At 42.6% G+C, this 23087-nt stretch overlaps 1 protein-coding gene across 2 annotated transcripts; it reads left to right on the top strand.

Annotated features, from left to right (window-relative positions):
* The first annotated feature begins 2113 nt into the window (after window positions 1–2113).
* On the top strand, window positions 2114–22869 carry usp7 (ubiquitin specific peptidase 7 (herpes virus-associated)). 2 transcript variants are annotated; one of them, XM_080511445.1, is made up of 31 exons: window positions 2114–2487; window positions 6342–6446; window positions 7016–7214; window positions 8415–8553; window positions 8774–8862; window positions 8973–9081; window positions 9426–9556; window positions 9734–9788; window positions 9871–9951; window positions 10334–10424; window positions 10522–10604; window positions 11022–11131; window positions 11685–11862; window positions 12539–12683; window positions 12780–12910; window positions 13997–14131; window positions 14340–14441; window positions 14722–14827; window positions 15014–15106; window positions 15213–15280; window positions 15500–15600; window positions 16709–16862; window positions 17178–17245; window positions 17731–17839; window positions 18311–18388; window positions 18473–18573; window positions 19214–19313; window positions 19570–19689; window positions 19851–19922; window positions 20014–20104; window positions 20803–22869. In XM_080511445.1, exons 1-31 carry the CDS (start codon window positions 2403–2405, stop codon window positions 20907–20909), a joined length of 3336 nt encoding a protein of 1111 aa, XP_080367571.1. In that variant the 5' UTR covers window positions 2114–2402; the 3' UTR covers window positions 20910–22869. The 2 variants fall into 2 exon arrangements, with proteins under 2 accessions (XP_080367571.1, XP_080367570.1); XM_080511444.1 differs by having other exon boundaries at window positions 2264–2487; window positions 17737–17839.
* The last annotated feature ends 218 nt before the right edge of the window (window positions 22870–23087 follow it).

The raw sequence follows: 23087 nt of genomic DNA, 5'->3' as shown, positions 1-23087 counted from the left end.
TGATTGGCTGGTGACGCGTCCGGTGACGCTTTGACACAAAAGAACCTTGGTGAAATTTCTCCATTACTGAAGTTTGCAAGAGAGTGCATAATATAATATAATATAATATAATATAATATAATATAATATAATATAATATAATATAATATAATATAATATAATATAATATAATATAATATAATATTTGTTGTGTTATGATTATTGAGAAATATATTTATTATATGTTTCTTTATAAAAATCTATAAAAAAATATTAAATTTATAAAATCCTGAGGCACAATAAATCATCCACCCATCTTTCATCCAACTTGAGGAGTTGGAGGGTGACATAAACAAGTGGTAAAGAGATACAAAAGCACAATGGTGCCTAATGTAGGACTGTTTGTTTCCACTGGATGGTGCCATTTTATAAATCCAATTTCTGTCACAGACGCTCTTATTTAGCATTATCAAACATAACATCCACCTATTTGGTAAAAACGAATAATATTGAATAAGATTTTCCAGGAAAATAAAACCGCACTGTGACAGTCATTCAAATTTAAAACGTTCGTTTACCTGTTCAAGGATTTATGGTATTCTCAAGTAAAGAAACTTTACAATGACCGTTCGTTATGTTTTCATGTCCCGCTTCAAAAAAGCCATAACACTTAAATTGATTCAGAGGTAAAATGTCTTTCTTTCTTTATAATCAATTAGAATTTGCATTATCAAATTATTCACTGGATTTATGACTCAAATTAGTGCATTTTTTTCGTAGTATTAGAGGAAAATTCATATTTAAAATTAACATTAGTCAGTGTGTAGTAGTAATATATTTGGGTAAAAAGTTCTTCAATTTGGGTAAATACACCTTAAACCAAATCGCAGATTAAATACTTCAAATAGTTTAACTAAACATCTAATGATGTCCTACTTTACACTATAACCACAATGTAAATTTGAATGAAGTTTTTTAAAAATACAGTTTTAATGATAAAATATTAAAATAGCACCTATACTCAGAAATCACCTGTTAAATTTAGACCTGGACTTTTTTTTCGGGTTAAATTGACTTCTAGGGATTTCCCCAATCTGATTTAAATGTGCGGAAAATATAGAATAAAACAATTTTGTAAAAAAAACCACAAAAAAAACGGGAAAATAAGGTTGGAAGTTAATATTAATAAGTGGTTTAAAGCTGTTTTTTGTGTATTTTTTTTTTTTTTGTTACATTTTCTGAATACATAGTGGGAATTAACGTCATGATAGCGTTTTTGTTTGTTTACACATTTCTGAAGGCTTGTATCGGGCCTGTTCCAGCAGATTTCACCACGATGTTTGTTTGTTTGTTTGTTTTCTCTCTCTTGGTGTGATAATGAATTTTAGTTTTATGTGAGTGATGTGCTTCATTGGTGGACTGTCTGGTCTGAGTGATGTCCCTCGGCCTGGAGGAGAGCCTGCCTGCCCGCTTGCCTGCCTGCCGGGGATGGGCCGTGTTTGGATCTCCATGCGGATGTGACATTTCAGAGAAGAGCGCGACCGCCATTTTGAGCTTTCCCTCACACTCCACACATCACAGAGCAACGGGACGGGCGAGAAGAGAGCCGCACCGCGCCGCGCAGGCTAAACGTTGTATGACCGGGCACATTCCTCGCCGCACCGCCAGAGGTTAGCTAGAAATGCACCGAGCTGACGCGCTTCGTCGTTGATCGTTTCAGGGGCGGTTTTGGGGGAAACTGGTTTATGTCGGGCCACAGCTGTGCTATTCTGTGTTGGAAACTGGTTTGAATGGATAGCTTTTTCCTCCGCTCCCCCCCAGACGAGGGACAATCGGAGGAGCGCACGGACTGGGGATATCGCAGGCAAAGTTGTTGAATGTGTCTCTAGCAAATGAGCCGTTGTTTTTATTGTTGCAGCAATCTCACTGTTTGGCTACCCAGTGTCAGGTAGCTCAGACAGGCTAGCTCGAAACAGCCTATTTGTTCCTCACGGTGCGAGTCGTGCTGCGAGTTCTCGCACTGCCCCACATTTCCCGGGGTAGAGCCGGATTGATTTAGGTAATTTCAGCGGGCCTCCCTCCCCGGAGCCCCAGTCCAGCCATCTCAACCCCTCGCACCCACATAAGGCGCCGAGATTGGGCGAATAGCGAGCAAATACGTCCGCGTTTCTCTACCCGCTCCCCCGCCGACCTCCCCTCCTCACTCCCCGGCGCTGACAGCGGACAAGGCCGAGGTCGCAGCAGAGCAGGCCCGGCCGCCGAGGCTCGACCTGTCCACCCCACCTCCGCATCCCACCACACCTCACCAGCAATCCAGAACCCGGCTCCCCGTCGAGCCGACCGTGGACCAGGTCGAGGACAACAGAGATAACCGGCAGCACCGCATCACTTCCACCACCACCACAACAACAACAGCTGCCAACATGAACCACCACCACCACACGCAGCAGCAGCAACAGAAAGCCGGCGAGCAGCAGCTCAGTGAGCCGGAGGACATGGAGATGGAAGGTAAGCAATGGCCCCGATGGAAGTTAACCCGTCTCTGCGCTGTATTGTGTTTTGCACTTGAACAACTGCGCGGAAAAAAAATGAATTTTGTCTGTGCAGACTGGACCTAAACATCACAGTAAACACGCAGGCCCGAAGCTAGCCCGGATAGCCGGTCGCATTTCTGCTGATTGTGCGTCCGTTGCAGCATACTTGTGTGGAGCTGACCTCATTTTGCGTTATAAGCAAGCGGTGCGTTTACGTCTTTAATAGATGTTGCAGTTAAATTCCAACTGCACGTAAGATCGAGGTCCTATACTTTGACGCCATTAAAAATCAGCTTCGGCAGCCATTCATTCAGCAGACGGTATTTCTAAATAAACTGTCCGGGATGGCTGATTGTGTGACATGTTGCCCGGTGCCGTTTGCTCAATCACCGCATGCACGGACGCCGGGACCTGCAGCCAGTCGGTACCATAACTGTTTGTAAACACTGCACTTCGTGGTCTTCTGTTAACGTAGATAAATGGCAGGGTTAAACGGAACCTCTACTTTTTTTACTTTGAGCTTTTGCTGGATTTTGACAGTTGTATGCGCCCGCGTGTCTCTTTAGATGTAAACAAAATGGATCAACATAAAGGCCACCAGAAGGTGCATACAGCGTTGAATATATAGTTTAACATTTCAGAGAAAAAATGTTGAGCCAGCCGCGAAAATCCGGTGCGTTAGCATCGTGTGGTGGCTCGGACGTTAAATGCGGGTCTTTAGAAGTAGCGAGAGATATCCGATATGTAAAGGGTGAAATCTCCCTGCTGGCCATTTTGTACCTTGCGGCCATTAATATTAGTAAATGGGCTTTTTTTTTACTGCATGGCCAACGGGGCCGCGTAGAACTACTATTAACTTATGTGGCCATTAAAACTTGTTAAACGCAATTGGCATCGCTAGTGGGACAGCTAGTCGCGAGCTAGTCGTTTAGCTCGCAGGCCTGCGTCGTTACGTGCGTTCGTGGGCTAGCATGCTAGGTAGCTCCCGGCTAACCCTCACGGAGGGGGTGTGTGGCGTTCCAAAATGGAGGCTTGTATTTTGCATCGTTCGATTTGGGCTATCGCCTAATGTTAGGCCTCGCCAGCTTCCCCCGCGTAATTCTCTCAACCCTCTGCAGATTCTCCCCAGCGTTACAATGCACTGACTTTATCGGGACATTGCCCGGCTTAGTTTAATCATAGCCGGCCGTCCGTACCACGTAATTCCAGCTTATGCTGGCTAATAAAGGCCTGCAGACAGATCTGGTGTTTGCTAGGTGGCTAACAGAAGCGCAGATGCGTCAATCCCGAATTTGCCGAACAGCTCATCGTGCGCCGTGTTTAGCACCTCTGCCTTCGGGAACAATGGCAATCCCGACCACCCCACGTTAACGATCCAGTTATTTTGCAAACTTGATGTGTTGACATTTGTCACGACGTTGCGGTAAACGCGCGACAGTGCTGGCAAGTAACGGTAGTCGCCGCTGCGGGTAAGCCGAAGCCAGGCCTGCACACGGACAGCGCGGGGATTTGCTGCTTCATTGTATGGAGGACCAAAAGGCATGGAGCTCGCCATTTTTAATGATCTGTGTTTTTGTTAGTCCGATTTCGACTCCGGGCCGGCTCTTGCGGTGCGTTGCAAGCATTTTACGCACCGGGCATCCACCCAGCCTGTGTTTTTATATTAAGTTTACATGTATGTCAACTTTATCCCTCGTAGACGGTGGATGGAGCCCTCAGCCTCACTGCGTCATTCAGTATGGTGATTGTGTTGTTTGTGCTCTTACACTCAGCCTGTTATTCACCAACACGTACTCATTTGTCTTTATTTTATATTCATTTGCGAATACAATATACAATACGTTTTAAACCCAGTTTTCCCGTCATTGAGTTTAATCCTTGATATAGTGATTGCAGGTGCACATGTTATTATACCCTCTCTACTTTAGGGGCTTGTTAACCATTCTGTGGTTCTCCATCAGTGCACTGCAGCCTTACAAGGGCAGTGAAAACAAGTTGTCATAATAAAACTTCTAACTTTCTCTTATGGGCCCTGGCAACAGACACACTGCATTTCCTTTATGGTGCAAGGCTACACAGCTGCAGCACAGTTTAACCTGTCCTACAAATGTATGGTGGTTTTTTTGTTGTTGTTTTATTAAAGTGTTATTTCAACCGATGATAACTCATTGTTTCCACTTCATCATTATTACTTTGAAATCTCATTAAAATTTTTGTTTTTTTTAATATAATTTCTGAAGTAGAATTGAGAGTGTTAAGTCACAATTCAATCCTAATGTTTTGACTCCCTCAGTCAGTATTATCTCTAAAAGTTAGTAACATATCCAAGCTTGGTCTGATGCACCAAAAAGGCATTCTCTCCACTTAGTGCTAAGTCACTGCAAAAGGATGAGTTGTGCCTTTGAGATGCGATATGTCTGAAGCTCTCCCGTTTTATTTGAATGAATGTATATTATAGGGAAACATTGACAATTATGATAGAAATCAGTTCTTCGACTTCCAGTCTAAAAGCTCTGGACTTTAAAAGATTAAGACAGATTAGAATACTTTCTTTCAGTTTTCAGAATGGATAAATGATAAAGGTTACATTTGCAGTTCAACTCCAGCGGCTATTTTGAGCTGCTATTTTCCCCCCCCCCAAACTATTTATAGGAAGTGTCTTAATTTCTTTGAAATGTGTGATGTTTATTTTAGAGGCATTAACTCCTACATCCAGCTCTGACTTGTACAGATTTTACTGACAGGCCTATTGATACTCACTTCATCATTCTCCAATAGATTGATATGGTCGGCAGGACAAGATTGTCATAGAGACTGACAGACCCCATTAGCTGGGTTTAATCCATTTGGGGAAACAAGGTCAGCTTCCCAAAGGACCCGACCAGTAGGTTTACTTGCACAACTGTGCCTGTAAGCCTGTTGGAAGACGAGGAGCACGGCTGCACTTGAAAGTGCTCTTTCACAGATTGACTGACAAGGCAGCGCATTTGATGACGGCGATCGTGCTGGCGTTGTTGTTACGCTCAAATCTGGCTTCTGTAGCATCATTGTCAGCATCACAGGGTTTAGACAGATTTTTCCCTCTCCTGGAAGTCAGCTCAAAGCTCCTCTGATTCTGTCATCGCCGTGTTTTGATAGCTTGTGCAGTGAGCCGCCTCATTTGGCTGGGATAAATTGTGTCCTCTGTGCACGTGTGCTTTGTTTGAGTGATGACTTGCAGCTTAATCCTGCAGTGTATCCATAATTACCTAGCCCGCTGTTGCTCTGCTTGGTCTTTTGTTAGGTATATACACACACACACACACACACACACACACAGTTACATTGTTCAGAGAGTCGGGAAAAGAGACTTCTCATGATGTCTCAGCAGGATGGTTCCAATACATGAAAGAAAAGGGGATGGGGACCCTCCCAAATTGTGCCTCTACCAAAATATTTTATTTTCTCTATGATTAAATATTCTACAGTATAAAAACGTTTAGAATTAATTCTTTACAAAAAAGATGAAATTGTTTTGTTTTTAGCACACTGTCTAAATATACTTCTTCAGTCTTGTAGAGCTCCTGTGTTTGTCTTTAAACCATTTTAAAGCTTCTGTAGGACCTTCTTTTTCCAACTCTGCTTTATTGACCATGTGTTGTTGCTTTTTTGCTTCCACATTTCTAAAGCTTTTGTCATCTGTAGCACCGCAAAAGCGTTCATATGAAAAATGAGACGTCTGTTCTATCTGTCCGTGTGCTGCTGTATACACACACACACACACACACACGCACACACACACACACACCCTGACGCACTCTGATCATATTGTTTTTTCTCTCTTTGTAGCTGGGGAGACAGATGACCCTCCAAGAATCCCGGCCAACCCAGTGATCAATGGTAATGTGGCCATAGCAGATGGACACAACAATACAGAGGAGGACATGGAGGATGGTGAGGAGGATGTGGACTAACACAAACACTTCATCTCATGTTTTCAAACTTGTACTGTGACTAAAAAGGAAGGTAGCAAGGGCAGAATGAAACACAAAAATGACTATATTGCGATGTATTTAGGTTTTATTGTGCTTATTGTTTTCTATATAAAGTATGCACTGACATGCAGGTATAGTGTCACCTCGTAAAAGATGAGGAACAAGCTCAAGCACGAATGGAAGCATGTCAGCAATGATCAGCGAGTGAGACATAGTTGCTTTTAAATTTCAGTTTATAGCACGGATATAAAAGATAAAGACTTCACCATGATACATTATATACATTTCATACTTGAACTGACTTGAGTCAAAACCTCAAAAATATATGTGGAGCTGGCTCTTCTGCATTTCTGTTCTGTGAGTGCATCAACATGAAGACAGACTGTCGTGACTCCCGTTACACTGTTGCAGTATTTACCAAGCTGAAGGCCCTTTTGGACACGCGGTCATTTTCTTCTGAGTTAGGGAAAGCTTGTTTTCACCGTCTTCTCATCTGCTTTCCTTTGATTGTCCTCCCTGCGTTCACAGACACCAGTTGGCGGTCAGAGGCAACATTCCGATTTGTTGTTGAGCGCTTCAGCCGTCTGAGCGAGTCTGTGCTCAGCCCGTCCTGTTTTGTTCGGAACCTGCCGTGGAAGATCATGGTCATGCCTCGCTTCTATCCTGACCGGCCACACCAGAAGAGCGTGGGCTTCTTTCTGCAGTGCAACGCCGAGTCTGACTCCACGTGAGTGTCCTTTTCGTTCAGGGTGCATGGCGGCAGTACCTGTGGTTGTTTATTAAACTTGCTGTGTTGTGAACGGTTGCAGTCAGTTGTGTTGTGGGTTGCCACGTCATAATTGAAATAATTTACTTGACAAATGGAATATGTTTCTTCAATGCTCGCAATTAAGGCGTGATCTTGTTGAACGTGCTGCAACGATGGGATGGAATTTGTTCACATTTGCAGAAAGATAAGGCAGCCCGGTAAACATCAAATATGGATGATGTTTGAATGTACAAAGGTGGGCACAGGAACCGAATCGAAACTACAGATTACAAGTAAAATTATGATGGCTGGAGAAACTGAGAGACCGCAGAGTTCAGGTGCTCACGACTGCAGACTTTTGGTGTTGCTCAGCGCAGCCATTTAATGCTGTAATGCTGCAGTGTCGATACATGTCATTCCAGTTATCAGCAAGGCGAGCTTGTGCTATTTGTGAACACAAAAACATTGAAATAGTTATGCCTTCCAGGTTGAGGACATGATTGATTTTCTATCCAGCTAAAGGTTGTTTTGGAGATGTATCCCAACAACATCGTGCTGCCTCATAGTGTGTTTGTTTTGATTACATCAATCTAATGTGGGGAAAAGGAAACCAGCTCACATTAGACCGTCCAACCACCTTACTGTTTGTTACTAGATCACTGATCGAGATGTCAAATGAAGGTGTTCAGTAGTGCTTTTCTCTTTGCTGTGAGAGCAGTTGGTAATCAACACGCCTGTAACTACAAAAGCTCAAAGCCTTTTAAATCGTTTTTTTCGGAGCTGTAATTTCTATTAAGTCTGCCTTGCAGACTTAATAGAAATTTGATTTACAGATCAAATACGGTTGCTTTGAGGTTGTTTACATCTCCATGTTAAGATTTATGTTTCGTGCTCGAGAATGATGTGGATGACTCCTCAACTCGTCTCGTCACTTTTTATGGCTGGAGGGAGTCAAATCTGCAACCAAGGCCTTGTTTCACTACCTGCGTTTTGTGTACTTTTTTGTAAAACAGTCATGTATCAAGAAGACCTTTTCTCTTAAGGCACAAGTAAAGTGTCTTAGCATAAAAGAACTTGCATGATTTCTATATTTTCATTTATCAAAATTGGAGAAAGCAACGCTGCCTGTCTCTCACTGTACGAATACATCCTTTAAACCTCGTTTTGTTGACGTTTCAGGTCATGGTCTTGCCATGCACAGGCCATGCTGAAGATCATCAACTACAAAGACGACGAGAAGTCGTTCAGTCGCAGGATCAGTCACCTGTTCTTCCACAAAGAGAACGACTGGGGTTTCTCCAACTTCATGTCCTGGAGTGTAAGTACAAAAACGCCTGTTTTAATTCACACCGGCAACAAGATCATTGTTTTAGCTCGGAGGTAAACCATTAAACAGTCCTAACACATTGTGACAGATGTGTTTTATATATTTGATTTGTCCCATGAATTGCGATGTTGTGAACGTCTATGATTTACTTTTACCTGTGAGACTTTTGTTTCCTCCTGTCCAAAACAGTTTTTGTGGTGCTTTGTTTCAGGATGTGACTGACCCAGAGAGAGGCTTCATCGACGATGACAAAGTCACATTTGAAGTCTACGTCCAGGCTGATGCCCCACATGGAGTGGCGTACGTGGAATTCTCTCTTGAAGCTTTCGGCATTGATCCGAGAAACCCTTTTCTTTGTAATTCAGGCTTTGATTTATTAATGTAATATTATTTCCTTTCTGTATAACCAGCTGGGACTCAAAGAAACACACAGGATATGTTGGACTGAAGAACCAGGGAGCCACCTGCTACATGAATAGCCTGCTACAGACACTCTTCTTCACAAACCAGCTACGGCGGGTATGTGCTATATTGTTGTTTCAGTAGTTTTCAGAGTAAAGCGGGTGCTTTAATTTTCATGGAACGCATTAGGAGTAACCCACCAGATTCTCACGGATAATAAATGAACAAGATAGGGTCACAACCTGCTGGCCTGCTCATAAAGGCGGTTATCTGCAGCTCTGTTTTTGTTTGGACATTGATTTTATTTAGTTGCCGATGCACATCATTGTGCTTCATTGAGGTTGTCGATCTTTCTATCAGCAGCTTGACGTCAGAATTTTAGGAAATCTGTAGGCCTCCGTTTGAGAGCTTTTCTGTCCTTTTGTCGTGCTGTTGATGGTCATGACGCTTTCCTTTCCCAGGCGGTCTACATGATGCCTACAGAAGGGGACGACTCATCCAAGAGCGTTCCTCTGGCACTGCAGAGGGTTTTCTATGAGCTGCAACACAGCGACAAGCCTGTTGGCACCAAGAAACTCACCAAGTCCTTCGGGTCAGTTGTATTATTTTTTGACTGACGAGATGTGTTTCGCCTTTAAACAATGAATGCTTAACCTAATATTTATTCAGTAGTTGAAATCTCCCAAGTTAAATGTAAAAAGTATTATTTAAGAAGTCTTCTTTGCTTGAGGTTATGTCTAACTGCCTCGTTGTGTGTTTTCATGTGAAGATGGGAAACACTAGATAGCTTCATGCAACACGATGTACAGGAGTTGTGCAGAGTGGTGAGTTTCCTCAGACTGACGTATTTATGCACGCGTGTGTGCACTTGCTGAACGATCACTGATACATGCATGTGCGCTCCAGCTCCTGGACAATGTGGAGAACAAAATGAAAGGAACCTGCGTTGAGGGAACGATCCCAAAGCTCTTCCGAGGAAAAATGGTGGTACGTATTCTGCTAGTTTTCTTCTCCTAGTTCAGTTCACTTAATAGTTTAGGCCATATGTGTTGTGTATTTATAAAGATCCCAATTTGACTCATTTATAGTTTGAAAAATATGAAATAATAACCTTCGTAGATAAAGGCTTGCAAACTCTTTTTTTTCTTTTTCTTTCTGCTTGGTCATTTCCTCGCAGCATGTATCATTCTGTACCTTCTGTAAACATGGTGACAAAGTAGGCTAACTTTGTACAGGATGTAGCCTGAAGGAATGTCTATGTAAGAATAGAACGAGGTTAAATCAAGATTTGACCCCTTTGAAAAATGTTTTGGGCTTATTGTATCCTACATTCTGACTCATGTGGATTTGTGTGTGTGTTACTTTGCAGTCGTATATCCAGTGTAAGCATGTGGACTACCGATCTGAACGGATAGAGGACTACTATGATATTCAGCTTAGCATAAAAGGAAAGAAAAACAGTGAGTAGCAGTACCACTTCTTGCTTTTTTTTTTGCATGTGCTTGTTGTCGGTATGGGCATTCTCTTAACTTGATGCGTGTTCTTGGCCTTTTTCAGTCTTCGAGTCATTCAAAGATTATGTTGCAACTGAACAGTTAGACGGTGACAACAAATATGATGCGGGAGAGCACGGGCTTCAGGTAAGTGTAACCCATTTTTATGCGTTCATCTTTATTTTGCTCAGTTTTACTTTTGTATTATTTCCAGATCATTTAAAGGAAAGTTAGTTTGCTAGGTGCTTGTGTGCAGTTTAAATTCCAGCCAATTGTTGGAGCTTGAAAAACACTTCCTTCTGCATTTGTGTATTGAATTGAGTTGAATAGCTCGAGAAAGCCTGAGTTTTCTTTGAATTATATCAACAACAAAAATTTCTTTAAGGAAGGTCGGTTGTTGCTTGCTTTGGAAACAGTAAATGGTTTAAATTAAAACAAGAAAATCTGAGATGTGAGTGGCTCCATGTTTGTTTGCGTTTAAGTTGTGTTGACAAGTAGAAGACTGACTGACTGTCAAGGTGATGCTCTGAAGTGGTGTCTGACGTGTTTCCATTTGCTCTGCAGGAAGCCGAAAAAGGAGTCAAGTTCCTCACCTTTCCTCCGATTCTTCATCTGCAGCTGATGAGGTTCATGTACGATCCACAGACTGACCAAAATATCAAGATTAATGACCGGTAGGACATGCTTTATATTGGTTTCAACAACTATAGAACATCATCCAGGAGAGATGATTCCACGGCAGACTTAGTCAGACAGTCGCTGTGTCTGGAGCTGCGACTGGGACATAATTGATGAGAATCTGGTTCATTTTAACAAGAGAAGAAAAAGTCGATTTTCCGAAATGTCACTTGAGCAGTCGCTCTCTAAAGAGCAAGTCCTGACCTCCTGCTCCATGACGGTGAGAAAGGAAGTCCTGGAGATGGTTTCCTCTTGTCCTTATCATATTATGCAAAGCTTCGTGGGCACTAATGATAATAACGATCCATTAAAATAATGTGAGACTTTCAGAACACGAACACACAACAGCCTTCTCTTAAAGGACATTTTCAGCACTGTTGTTTGAATATGCCGAGTTTTCCTCCTGATGCCGACACAGGTCTGTGCCTCGGCCCCTGCTGTTATGTAAATGTGCTCACACACCCCCAATTCTGTCATTTATGCCTTCGTCTTCTCCTCCCACCGCTTCCATCTGTGCTCACGGCATCTTGATTTTCCTCTGCTCAACAGGTTTGAGTTTCCAGACCAGTTACCTCTGGATGAGTTTCTCCAGAAGCCAGACTCCAAGGACCCAGCCAATTACATCCTCCACGCTGTGCTAGTGCACAGCGGGGACAACCATGGCGGTCACTATGTCGTCTACCTTAACCCGAAAGGAGACGGCAAAGTGAGTGTCAAGGAACCAATAGTGAGAACAATTTTTATTTATGCACCTTTCACCAAATATTTTTGTGGGAGGGGATTTTTGGCAGAGTAGATGGGCTTCACATTTTTTGGGCTTAAGTTAAGGGAGCCACTGCATGCTTTTCCACTTTTCACCAACACCAGCACATTTGAGTACATCCAGTTGATATGAAGCACTTAAGCTAATGTAGACATGTTGTCATAACATCTTGTCATATAAATTGTGATGTTTATCTTGTTGCTTAGCGAGACAATAAATTATGGATATGCAGAAAGTGTTGCTGTTTATAGATGCTTTCTATTTATATTTGCATATTAAGAAGTCACTCTACAAAATTATGTGGTACGTAAAAGTGGTGTACTTTTCTACAGCGTAGTTCAGGCCCAACTTTTTCTCCACTATTCTGTAGTTTTGGTTAATAAATTGATCAACTAATAAGGGACTCGTACAATAATTCACTTACCACAGGCTCAATGGATGCTTATACATAAAATGTTTTATTTTAGTGGGAAAAGTGTAGTTTAGTTATGGGGTTCAGTAAAAGTATTTAAGTGATTTAAAGTCAATGATTGTCTTAAGTGCTTTCTGGTTTTCTCTTTTTCTATTCCTCTTTTCTTTGTCCCCTTCATTTCTGCCCTTGATCCCTGCCGTTCTTCCCATCACCATTCAACCTCGGCAGTGGTGTAAATTTGATGACGACGTCGTCTCACGGTGCACCAAGGAAGAGGCCATAGAACACAACTACGGTGGACACGACGACGACCTCTCAGTCCGCCACTGCACCAACGCCTACATGTTGGTTTACATCCGCGAGTCCAAGCTCAGTGAGTGCTACACTTCCTCCTCCTCCTTCTTCTTCTTCTTTTTTTTTCCCCCCAACTTCATGTAGTTTCTGATTTGTGATTCCTCTTGTGTCCCAGGTGAGGTGCTCCAGCCGATGACTGATGTGGACATCCCTCAGCAGTTGGTGGAGCGTCTGCAGGAAGAAAAGAGGGTGGAGGCACAGAAGAGGAAGGAGCGTCAAGAAGCTCACCTCTACATGCAGGTCCAGGTAGGAAACCAGAAAGTGCTGCTCACGTGCTTCTTCATTGATTGAATTGCACTGGTCCCATTGTTGCTTGGTACGAATCAATTTTACAGCACGTGATTAAACATGTCTGCACACACAGTACTATGCAAAATAGAACCACTTTGCTATGAATACAGTGGTGGTGATCAACTTTATCGGTACAGCAGGAATTTAATTGTTAATTGAGATGTTGGTAAAGGTTCCCATCATAAAGCATATTCTTATGTCAAGTTAAAACCTTGGAATAAACCTGCCACTTTTCATAAAACTGTCAATAATTTTATGACCGTGGATATTAGTGTCGCCGTCATTTGTCGTTTTGTGAATACTTCTTAGTTGTTGTTTTTTTTGTATTTACAAGCAATTCATCCTCTAATGGTGTTGGGTATAAAATATTTCGATATATTTTCTATTTTGAGAATTTGTGGGCATCAGTTGTTTGCCATCCAAAGAAGAGGAAATGTACAAAAAAAAACATCTGTGTGAAAAGCAGCAACAGTCGGTTGCAATATGTGGAAAATTGGGTATGCTTTAAGTTTTTGAATTAAAATCTTGGTTCATTTGTGAATCTAGTTGAGACTTTGGGTTTTTACAATAGCACTCACAGGTTTACTACAACGGTTTTCTATAAAACCAAGTCATAACAGCAGGTGCTCTCATTCCCATCTGTTTTGCATGGTGCCGTTGAAATGGGAACTATAGAATCTGTTCATGCAGGTTATTCTGTTAAAAAGCCCATCAGGTGAACACTGTTTGCTTTCCTCCACAAACTATAATGTTTAAACTCTCACACCACATAACATCTATCACATCTTCTGGAGTATGAAATTTGTTTTTAATCTGCTTTTTCAATCAGTGGTGCCACTTTAAACAAAACACAGCTACTTTAATACTTCCCTTGAAGCTCTGTTAGATTTGAACATTTCTGAACTCGATTAATCAAATATATCCAGTCAAGAGTTTGGTGCCGGGTTACTGCAATGGAACTTCATGTTCTTTTTTTTTTTTTTGCATGTTTTTTTGTTGTTCGGTTATATTTGAGTTTGTTCATCTCCTTTCTTTGAATAGATGGTGACAGAGGACCAGTTCTGTGGTCATCAGGGCAACGACATGTACGACGAGGAAAAAGTCAAATACACAGTCTTCAAAGTCCTGAAGAGTTCCACGCTGCAAGAGTTTGTGCAGAATCTCTCCCAGACCATGGTGAGAGTCTCGGCGAGGGGATGGATGTCGGTATTGACACATGCATTGATCAACTCGCTGTAAAGCTGGGGAAAATAAGTGACGCAAAATTGGATTTCTCCTCCTGAACAGTGTCGCTGGAGCTTTTGTGTCACGTTGTGTCTGCAGCAGACATTGTTGAGCAGACAGAAAATGAAAACACAGTGACTGACATGCTGATGTTCTGCAGGGTTTCCCCCAGGAGCAGATGAGGTTGTGGCCCATGCAGGCCCGAAGCAACGGCACAAAGCGGCCTGCCATGCTCGACTACGAGGCGGACTGCAACAAATCGGTAGGTTTGAGTGTGGCGACTGTGCTAAGCACAAGACACTAATCAATTAAAGTTATTAGACAATAACTGGTTGTGCTTTGAAAGAAAAATGGGTGCTGTCACCTTTTTATAATCAAAATGATCACATAAAGGGCGTAACGTGATATGCTCTATCAGGAAATGGCTGTTTTCCAACGATAAATCTTAAAATGAACTGTTTGTTGGCAGTTTTCAGATTTTTATTAGCCTTGTAAATGGGCTCGGTGGCGAACGTTTTCAAATGTAAATGCTTCGTCTTCAGATGATCGACTTGAGTGACAATGAAAACCCCTGGACAATATTTCTGGAGACGGTGGATCCAGAGATGGCAGCCAGCGGGGCCACGCTACCCAAGTTCGACAAAGACCGTAAGTCCTGCACATCCCGAGTCATGACGATGCCCACACCCTTAGATTGTCTCATTTGACTTGAAATGCTGCTTCACAGGTTCAAATCACTGATGTGAGAGAAATGCCAACACTGATGCCATAATGTGACTTTTTTTTTTGCCAACGATCTGCTGCAGCTGAACTTTGCTTCTCTCTCCTTTTCAGATGATGTCATGTTGTTTTTGAAGATGTATGACCCCAAAACCAGAAGCTTAAATTATTGTGGACATATCTACACCCCTATATCCTGCAAAATAAGTGAGTTCTATGTGTCGATTTTTCTTCGTAGTCTCATATCGATGGTAGAAATGCTTGAATTGAAAGATGAATTTCTTTGTTATTGCTCTCTTCTCGCTGTAACCAGGAGACCTGCTTCCAGTCATGTGTGAGAGAGCAGGGTTTCAGCAGGAAACTAGCCTTATCCTCTATGAGGTGAGCTATTTATATATGGGACTCACTTTCTGGCACACTCTGTATTTTCTTCCTCGCTTGCTTTTCACACTCACATCCACTCACTTTCACGCCGTCACATACAGACCATCTACTTTTCTTTACACTTGATTTGTTTAAATATCTGACACCAAATCCTTGTAATATAATCGCTTGACCGATGCGGTTTGACAACATTCCCCTTGATGCTGTGTTTTCCAGGAAGTAAAGCCCAATCTAACAGAGCGGATACAGGACTACGATGTCTCTCTGGACAAGGCCCTGGATGAGCTCATGGACGGGGACATCATTGTCTTCCAGAAGTGAGTTTTATGGGTCGCATTCCGTGCACGTTTTGCACTTGTTTTCAACTCGGAACAATTACATAATCATATTCTGTGCTGACTTGCCGTTGGACCAAGTAGCCGTGCTAAAGAAATGTCCTTCCCTGCATGATGTATCCAGATGTTTGATTGTTTAATCAGGGTCTGAACCTCATTCAGGGGCAAAAAGACCCTCAATGGTCTCATCCAGGCAAATGAGAGAAGCAGATACAGTCACATTAAGCACCAAGCTGTCCTAACTTCCACTTCTTAACCACACAGTTTAGCTAATTAGTTTAAATGTGTAAGATTACTCCGAAATTGATGTTGGTGCTGATAAAAGATCACAGTCAAGAACTTATTTGCTTCGAGGTCGATGACAGGTGCTTCTGTTTGGGTACGTGCAATCCCCCCATTTTTTTTGGTAAAAACGAGCCAAAACATCTGAATGCTATGCAATATAACCATGGTAGGAAAAACAATGGAAGACGAAGTGGTGTGACGGTTTATGATCCAATTGGTCCACAGCGCATTGGACACTTCACAGATGGTGTTTTGTGAAAAATGAAAGTAGCGAAGCCCAAATGGTTCGGGTTAGCTATTTCAGTTCTAAAAGAATCCCGAAAGGAAAGATGATAAGCTGTGTTAGCGAGGTGCCCAAATCCATCCTTACTGGCCATTTCCAGCGAGAGTTTGATGTTTAATAGTGTCACAATTGGAAACGTTATTGTGCACAACATTATGAGATTGTTGTGACAGATTAATCAAATTATACTTACAGATAGACGTGTTGGAGAAGCATGTATGGATGGATTAACAGTAGTATGTTTAGTGCATACTAAGAAAATAGATGCTTGGTTGAGTATTGATGAGATGAGACTGCAGGAGGGTTTCCTATTAAACCAGCTAAACTGCCTCCGCTCATCTCCGATGATCCCAGGGTAGAATTCTTCTCAATAAGGTTGAAGATCGGGAAGTTTTGAATAAATCCTAAGTGACCTATAAATTCTGAATTGGTTCTTCCATTCTGTTGCCTTTTATTGCTTCCAATTGTAAACGCTGCACATTCGGTTCCTCAATGATATTTCTCCCCCACAAAACGCTGCAGGGACGACCCAGAGAACGACAGCAGTGAGCTGCCGACGGCCAAGGACTATTTCCGGGATCTCTACCACCGGGTGGATGTCATTTTCTGTGACAAGACCATCCACAACGACCCCGGCTTTGTGGTCACACTGTCGAACCGCATGAACTATTTCCAGGTACGATCGGTCCAGGTGCTGATTAATATTTAATGACGGAGGAGTTGAAATTGGGTGATTATACAGTGTGTTTGCATTAGCTCGGGCAAACGGGAACAGACGGTATACCCTTTTGTCCTAAAATATACTGACTTAAGACTCTTCAGACGGGAGGGAATGGATTGCTCTTTTAAGCAAGGGGTTTGGTGTATTAGGAAAAGTTTCGTTTCAAGTGTTTTCCCCCTTCCTGTTGGCATTTCAGCGCGGTGAAGCAGATGAAGTGCGACAGGCCCGCAGTGAGAGTCGCCCCTAATGGCTGTGTTTTGTGTTTGTCAGGTGGCGAAGACGGTAGCGCAGAGGTTGAACACGGACCCCATGCTGCTGCAGTTCTTCAAGTCACAGGGGTAGGAGGCTTGTCTCATCCATACGTGCAAAAGAATTGCATGCTTTCGGACCGTAACAACAATATAGCATCGACTTATAAGCGGTTGTGCTCGAGCAAAGAAATTTGCTGACTTTTAAGTCGGGCACACGCTATTGAGGCGATTCACAGTCGAATCCCGTCGGTTTTGTATTTTCTGATCATTTCAAACTGATAGTCTTCAGTTGTCAGTAGAAATGTTGCGTAACCTGTCCCCCCCCACCTGTCTTTGTTGTTTTCCTCTTACTCCTCCCTCTCTGGCTCTCTCGGCTTCCTCCCTCTCTCCTGCACCGCTCCAAATTTTCTTGCCTTACCCTGCTGTTCACCCCACTCTCTCCCCCTTTTCTCTCCTTGTCCACTCGGCTGTTTTCTCTCTCTGCCCCTCCCCCCCTTCTCCGTCGCTCTGTTGCCCCCCCCCCACACTCCCCTCCGTTGTCCTCCCCCCCTGCCTGGTGGTGTGGTGGCCAGGTACAGGGACGGTCCAGGGAATCCTCTCAGACACAACTATGAGGGAACGCTGCGGGACCTGCTGCAATTCTTCAAACCTCGTCAGCCCAAGAAACTCTACTACCAGCAGGTGGGCTCTTCTCTCACTCTTCTTTATGTGTCCCATGTTTTTCAAAGAATTGTTTGGGCCCAAATGCACTTGAGGTTTATCACCTGGACTCCATGTAATATTATGTCATTATGTAATTACTTCTTAAACGATCTTTGATCACGTCATAAACTGATATCAGTGGAAAAATAGGCTTTGTCAGACTTGAAAAGGGTTTTTTTGGGGTTTTATTTTTTGCTTTTGCCTGAAGGTTTAACACACATCTGGTTATGATAAATGAAGCACATTTGATTTGGAATAACTGTTTTAATCATCCATTCTGATTTGGATGCTTTCTGTCAAGTTGCCAAGTTAATTAGGACCAGCTTTTGTATCATGGACACAAATGAAGACATTTCCGTTTTAGGAGGTGATTACAACTCCAAATATAAGGACTTTTAATCGGCAACTTAAAGTTTGTTTTTTTCTCCCCCCTCTCTTTTGTGTCTCCAGTTGAAGATGAAGATTACGGACTTTGAGAACAGGAAGAGTTTTAAATCCATATGGCTCAACAGTCAGTTCAGAGAGGAGGTAATACACGTTTGCACACCGAGTTAAACGTTTGTGCGATTCCGGCGACGATGTGATGGAACGATGCGCATGCGTCTGTTGCAGGAGATCACCCTCTACCCTGACAAGCACGGCTGTGTGCGGGACCTTTTGGAAGAATGTAAAAAGGCAGTGGAGCTGTCTGAAAAAGGCTCAGAGAAGCTCAGGTACGGAGTGTGCGCCCTGTCTGAAGGCAAAAGTGAATCATTTGCTTATGATGGGATACATTTTGATAATCCTGGTGCGGATTTTCTATGTGGGATTGACTGTTGTATTGAGGCGTGCTGTGGAGAAATCCAAAACCACCACAACTGGACTTTCAGATAATTCAGTTTTGGTTTATGTGAACTCAAGTATTTTGGTATGTGTAGTGTTTTTCTGAACCGAGTCCAGACTGAATTCATAAGTTAATATTTTTGTCGAGAAAGGTATCGTCCATCATAGTGTATCTGGGTTCAATCACAGCAGTTTTTTCAGCCTTGGGCAGGAAATGTTTTACTGTTGTACAGAAATATAATATATTGATGATATCAGAAGCACATGTGGTATTTTCTTTTTGTCTTTTTTTTTTTTTTTTTCTTCTCCTGGGCAGTTGTATTCAAGGTCTGGGATTATTATTAATGCAGAAACTCCCGCCTGTACTCCCTTATCTTATATTCTTAACCTTGCCGTCATCAGTGCTGGGATGCCGCCTCCTGTTATTTATGTTGAATTCTTTTCATGTAATCCCTCATGTAATGTGATTTTCTGCTCCGAACTATTTTACAATCATTTGTGTGTGTGTGTGTCGTCTCTGTCCCTCTGCAGGCTGTTAGAGATAGTAAGCTATAAAATCATCGGGGTGCACCAGGAGGACGAGCTGCTAGAATGTTTATCTCCTGCTGCCAGCCGCACCTTCAGAATAGAGGTGAGTGTCTGTTGTTCCTGTCTCTGCGGGTTATTTTTAGGCATTTCACTTCCTTTCCACTTAATGAACTGAGAGTCTGACTCACTTGTTAAAAGCTAAGCTGCAGCCCCCGACCTCTGCCAGCTGGAAGTTTTGTAACAGTAATGATATCGACAGCTTCCTCCCCTGCACACATCATCACAGCACAACGAAAAAGATCAACCACCAGATGTCACCCTCGGTGCAGTTTTCATTTGATCTTCCGTTTCCTTTCCAGGAAATTCCTCTGGACCAGGTGGACTTGGACAAGGACAGCGAAATGCTGATCCCCGTCGCTCACTTCCACAAGGAAGTCTTTGGCACCTTTGGGATTCCCTTCTTGCTCAAGATCAGACAGGTGTGTTTTTGCTGCTTCTCTCTCTCTCTCTCTCTCTCTCTCTCTCTCTCTCTCTCTCTCTCTCTCTCTCTCTCTCTCTCTCTCTCTCTCTGTCTCTCTCTCTGTCTCTCTCTCTGTCTCTGTACGCATTTGCTCGTGTCTCACCTGCCGTCTCTCTGCAGGGTGAGTCGTTTCGGGAGGTAATGAGGAGGATCCAGACCATGCTGGACATCCAGGAGAAAGAATTTGAAAAGGTACGCGTCATTAAAACCTTGTTCCATTGACTTCTTTATCCATTCAGCCTCATGGGCACGCGAGTTAAAACGTGTCTTTGCGTGTTCTCAGTTCAAGTTTGCGATTGTGATGATGGGCCGGCATCAGTACATCACTGAGGATGAGTACGAGGTGAACCTGAAGGACTTTGAACCACAGCCAGGTATGTCCTGCCCCTCGTGCGGAAAGAAGTGCCACTAATGTTTGACTGATGCTGCAAACTCATAAGCATCACGATAACGAATCCTCTGGCGTTTGACTGTTTGGTTTGTCACGTGTGTTGTTTAGTTGACATGTTTCAGCTGCTCCCTTCCACCAAGGCTCCATTGATCTCCCCACATGTGTTTCTGACCCATCCTGAGCATTTGGGGATTGATCCTTTAAATATTTGTTGATTTTAAACATTGGAACTCCATGGGGTCATTTTTTTAAATGACTTTTTAAAAACTTGAAAATAAATCCTCACCCCCCCAAACAAAGTACATTTCTTTTAAACACCCTCTTGACATGTTTCATGCATTATTTAGTTTTACTAATTTTTAATAGCTAGTGCTAATGTGATATTTATTAACACATTGGAAGTTGATAAATAAAGTCACTGGCCAGATTAGAAAAGTGAAACGAATGACCACATATAGCCACGAGGCGGCAACAGAGATTGTAAGTGAGGCATAACTTCATCATCAAGATGGATCATTTTAAGTAAATCATTTTTAAGATTTGGCGGTTAGTTTATTTTGTTAATATCATATGGTGGTTCGATTGGTGCGAAGTGACTATTTGTACCGTTGCTGCCGTTCTTCATCACTCCTCGGTGTTGAGCCGCGTCTCACCCTCCTCTCCGATGTGTATCCTCACCAGGTAACATGTCCCACCCGCGCCCCTGGCTCGGGTTGGATCATTTCAACAAAGCTCCAAAGAGAGGTCGCTACACCTACCTGGAGAAAGCAATCAAGATCCACAACTAAAAAAAAAAAAACAAACACCGCAGCCCTGCCCCTCCCAACCTCCAAGTCCTCCTCCTCCTCCTCCTCTCCTGCTCCACTTCCCTACCTACTTTAACAAACCATAACCACAGACTGTAACCAACCGTGTGCGCGCCCGCGTGTTTGTGTGCAAGAGACCGTTCGGGTGTGTGCGCTTGTGCGTGTGTGTGTGTGTGTGTGTGCGTGTGCGTGTGCGTGCGTGTGTGTAATCATCACTTTTAACAGGCCGCCTGGACACCTCTACAGCTCTACACCGGCACTACGTCTTTAGTGACACGGATCTCGCTGCAGCTGATGGATTATTCGTCAACCACAAAATAAATTGCACCAACCACCTCCTGACTGTCTATTTTGTTTTATATTTTCTTTTCTTTTCTTTCTTTCTTTTTTTTTTTTTTAAATGTCTCCATTATGTTTGAGGCTATTTGGTTGTTTTTTTCTGGCTTCTCTACCCATTGCCTGCTTTTTGTTGCCTGTTTGGAAGTGGGAAAGATGAAGTTGTGTTTTAAGTTAAGAAAGTGAAGAGGGGAGAGGATCTTTTGTGTGTGTGGGTGGGGGGGGTGTTTCTTCCCCTTTTTCCCACCACGTCACTCAACTGTTTTCCTTCACTTTTTCTGAGGGGTAGTTTTTAAATAGAGTTGTTGAAAGAGGTGCCGCGCTACTTGTGTGCAGTTTGATGGGAGGGATGTTCACGAGGACTGACTTAAAAAAAAAAAAAAAAAAAAAGACAGAGGGGGCCGACAGCCCTTTTTTTTGCAGAGGAAATGTGTTTTTGCAAAAAAAAAAAAACCAACTCCAGTGAGCTGACATCCACCACCAAGCTCTCGAGTGCCCCCCCCCCCCCCATCGGTTCTTGTTGTTTTCCGCTCCTCCATCCCATAGTGCAACAGGAAAAAAGAAAAGAAAAAAAAAAACAGTATTTCTGAGTTTACACACAATTCTTTCTCTTAGTTTGGTTGGAGGGAAAAAGTTATGGATTTTTTTTTTTGTCTCTCTCTGCAGATCTTGTATAATAAAATGAGAATAAAATCTGCAAAATGGCATCTGTTTAAAAATAAATTGGGATAAATGAGCAGAGCTGTCTGTATTTCATCTTGAGCGTCAGAGGTTTCTCAGGACTGGCAAAATGTACATTTTTTTTGTTGCTTGGTTGCTTTTTTAGGAACACACACATGCACGAACAATATCCCCTTTGACTTTCTCTCTAGTTTCTTTAGTTTTTTTGGGGGGAAGGGGGTTGTTCAATGTTTTTCTCAGTCATTCCTCCTCTGATTGCAAACGCGCACACACGAGCTTGGTCTCCTTCCCGTCGTCCCTGTTGACTGAACCTGGCTGGGAGCAGTGACCGCGCTGTGCTTGGTAGGGAGCTGCAGACACTTAGAGCCCCACAGGTTTGAGGATTGTGTAGAGACAAAAACCAGCAATGTAAAACACTTTAAGCCCTACGAATTATTATTTTTCCGGTTTTGTTTTGGGTTTTTTTTTTCCTTTTAAAGCACAGATGGAATGCACCCCCATAATAGCGCATAGCTGGCTCTGTAAAGACAACATTTAAGAATTGTATATTTAAAACTATGAACGTGTAAAATTAAAGAGAAACACACGCCTTTGTTGTTGGGTACAGAAGGAGCCAGGTGTTCATATTTCTTGTGTGTAGGTTTCTTTTTTTTTTCCTTTTTTTTTGCGTTCCTGATGTACCATTGACATTTTTTTTTTCTGTTACATTTTGATTGTTGTTTTTTTTTTCTTCTCAAAAACTAACTGCATTGGTTTGTCTTGTTAAAAAAAAAAATGCAGTACAAAGATAACCTGCAGAATCACACCTTAATTTGATCTTTTCCAGTTTAAAATCCTCAGTGTAGCAGCAGTGTACGACAACTATTCCTGTATATTGCCTTTTTGCTGGAAAATGTATGTTGAATAAAATTTTCTATAAAAACAAGCACACATTTCTACTTTTCCATAACTGGTGTTCAAGCCTGGATGAATTATGGAGAAGTTATATAACGGACAAGAAAATTTGGGATTGTTTACATCAGTGCTGTCTTTGATATCCAAGCAAAAATACTGGACCTGCCTACTAAGTCCTATTTTATATGCTGGATTGAACACTGAAACCATGTTCAGCTCTAACCGAGCTGATTAAAGAATCAGTGTAAA

The sequence above is a fragment of the Blennius ocellaris genome (assembly GCF_963422515.1).
Source record: "Blennius ocellaris genome assembly, chromosome: 16".
NCBI classification, from domain to species: Eukaryota; Metazoa; Chordata; class Actinopteri; order Blenniiformes; family Blenniidae; genus Blennius; species Blennius ocellaris.
This window is presented reverse-complemented; position numbering and strand designations above follow the sequence as displayed.

Excerpts from the sequence above, each read along its gene's own strand:
- usp7 (XM_080511445.1), top strand. The coding sequence starts at position 2,403 with ATGAACCACCACCACCACACGCAGCAGCAGCAACAGAAAGCCGGCGAG. Across the intron at positions 14,828-15,013 it reads ACCCAAGTTCGACAAAGACC|ATGATGTCATGTTGTTTTTG; the intron begins GTAAGTCCTGCA and ends TCTCCTTTTCAG. Across the intron at positions 17,246-17,730 it reads CAGTTCTTCAAGTCACAGGG|GTACAGGGACGGTCCAGGGA; the intron begins GTAGGAGGCTTG and ends TGTGGTGGCCAG.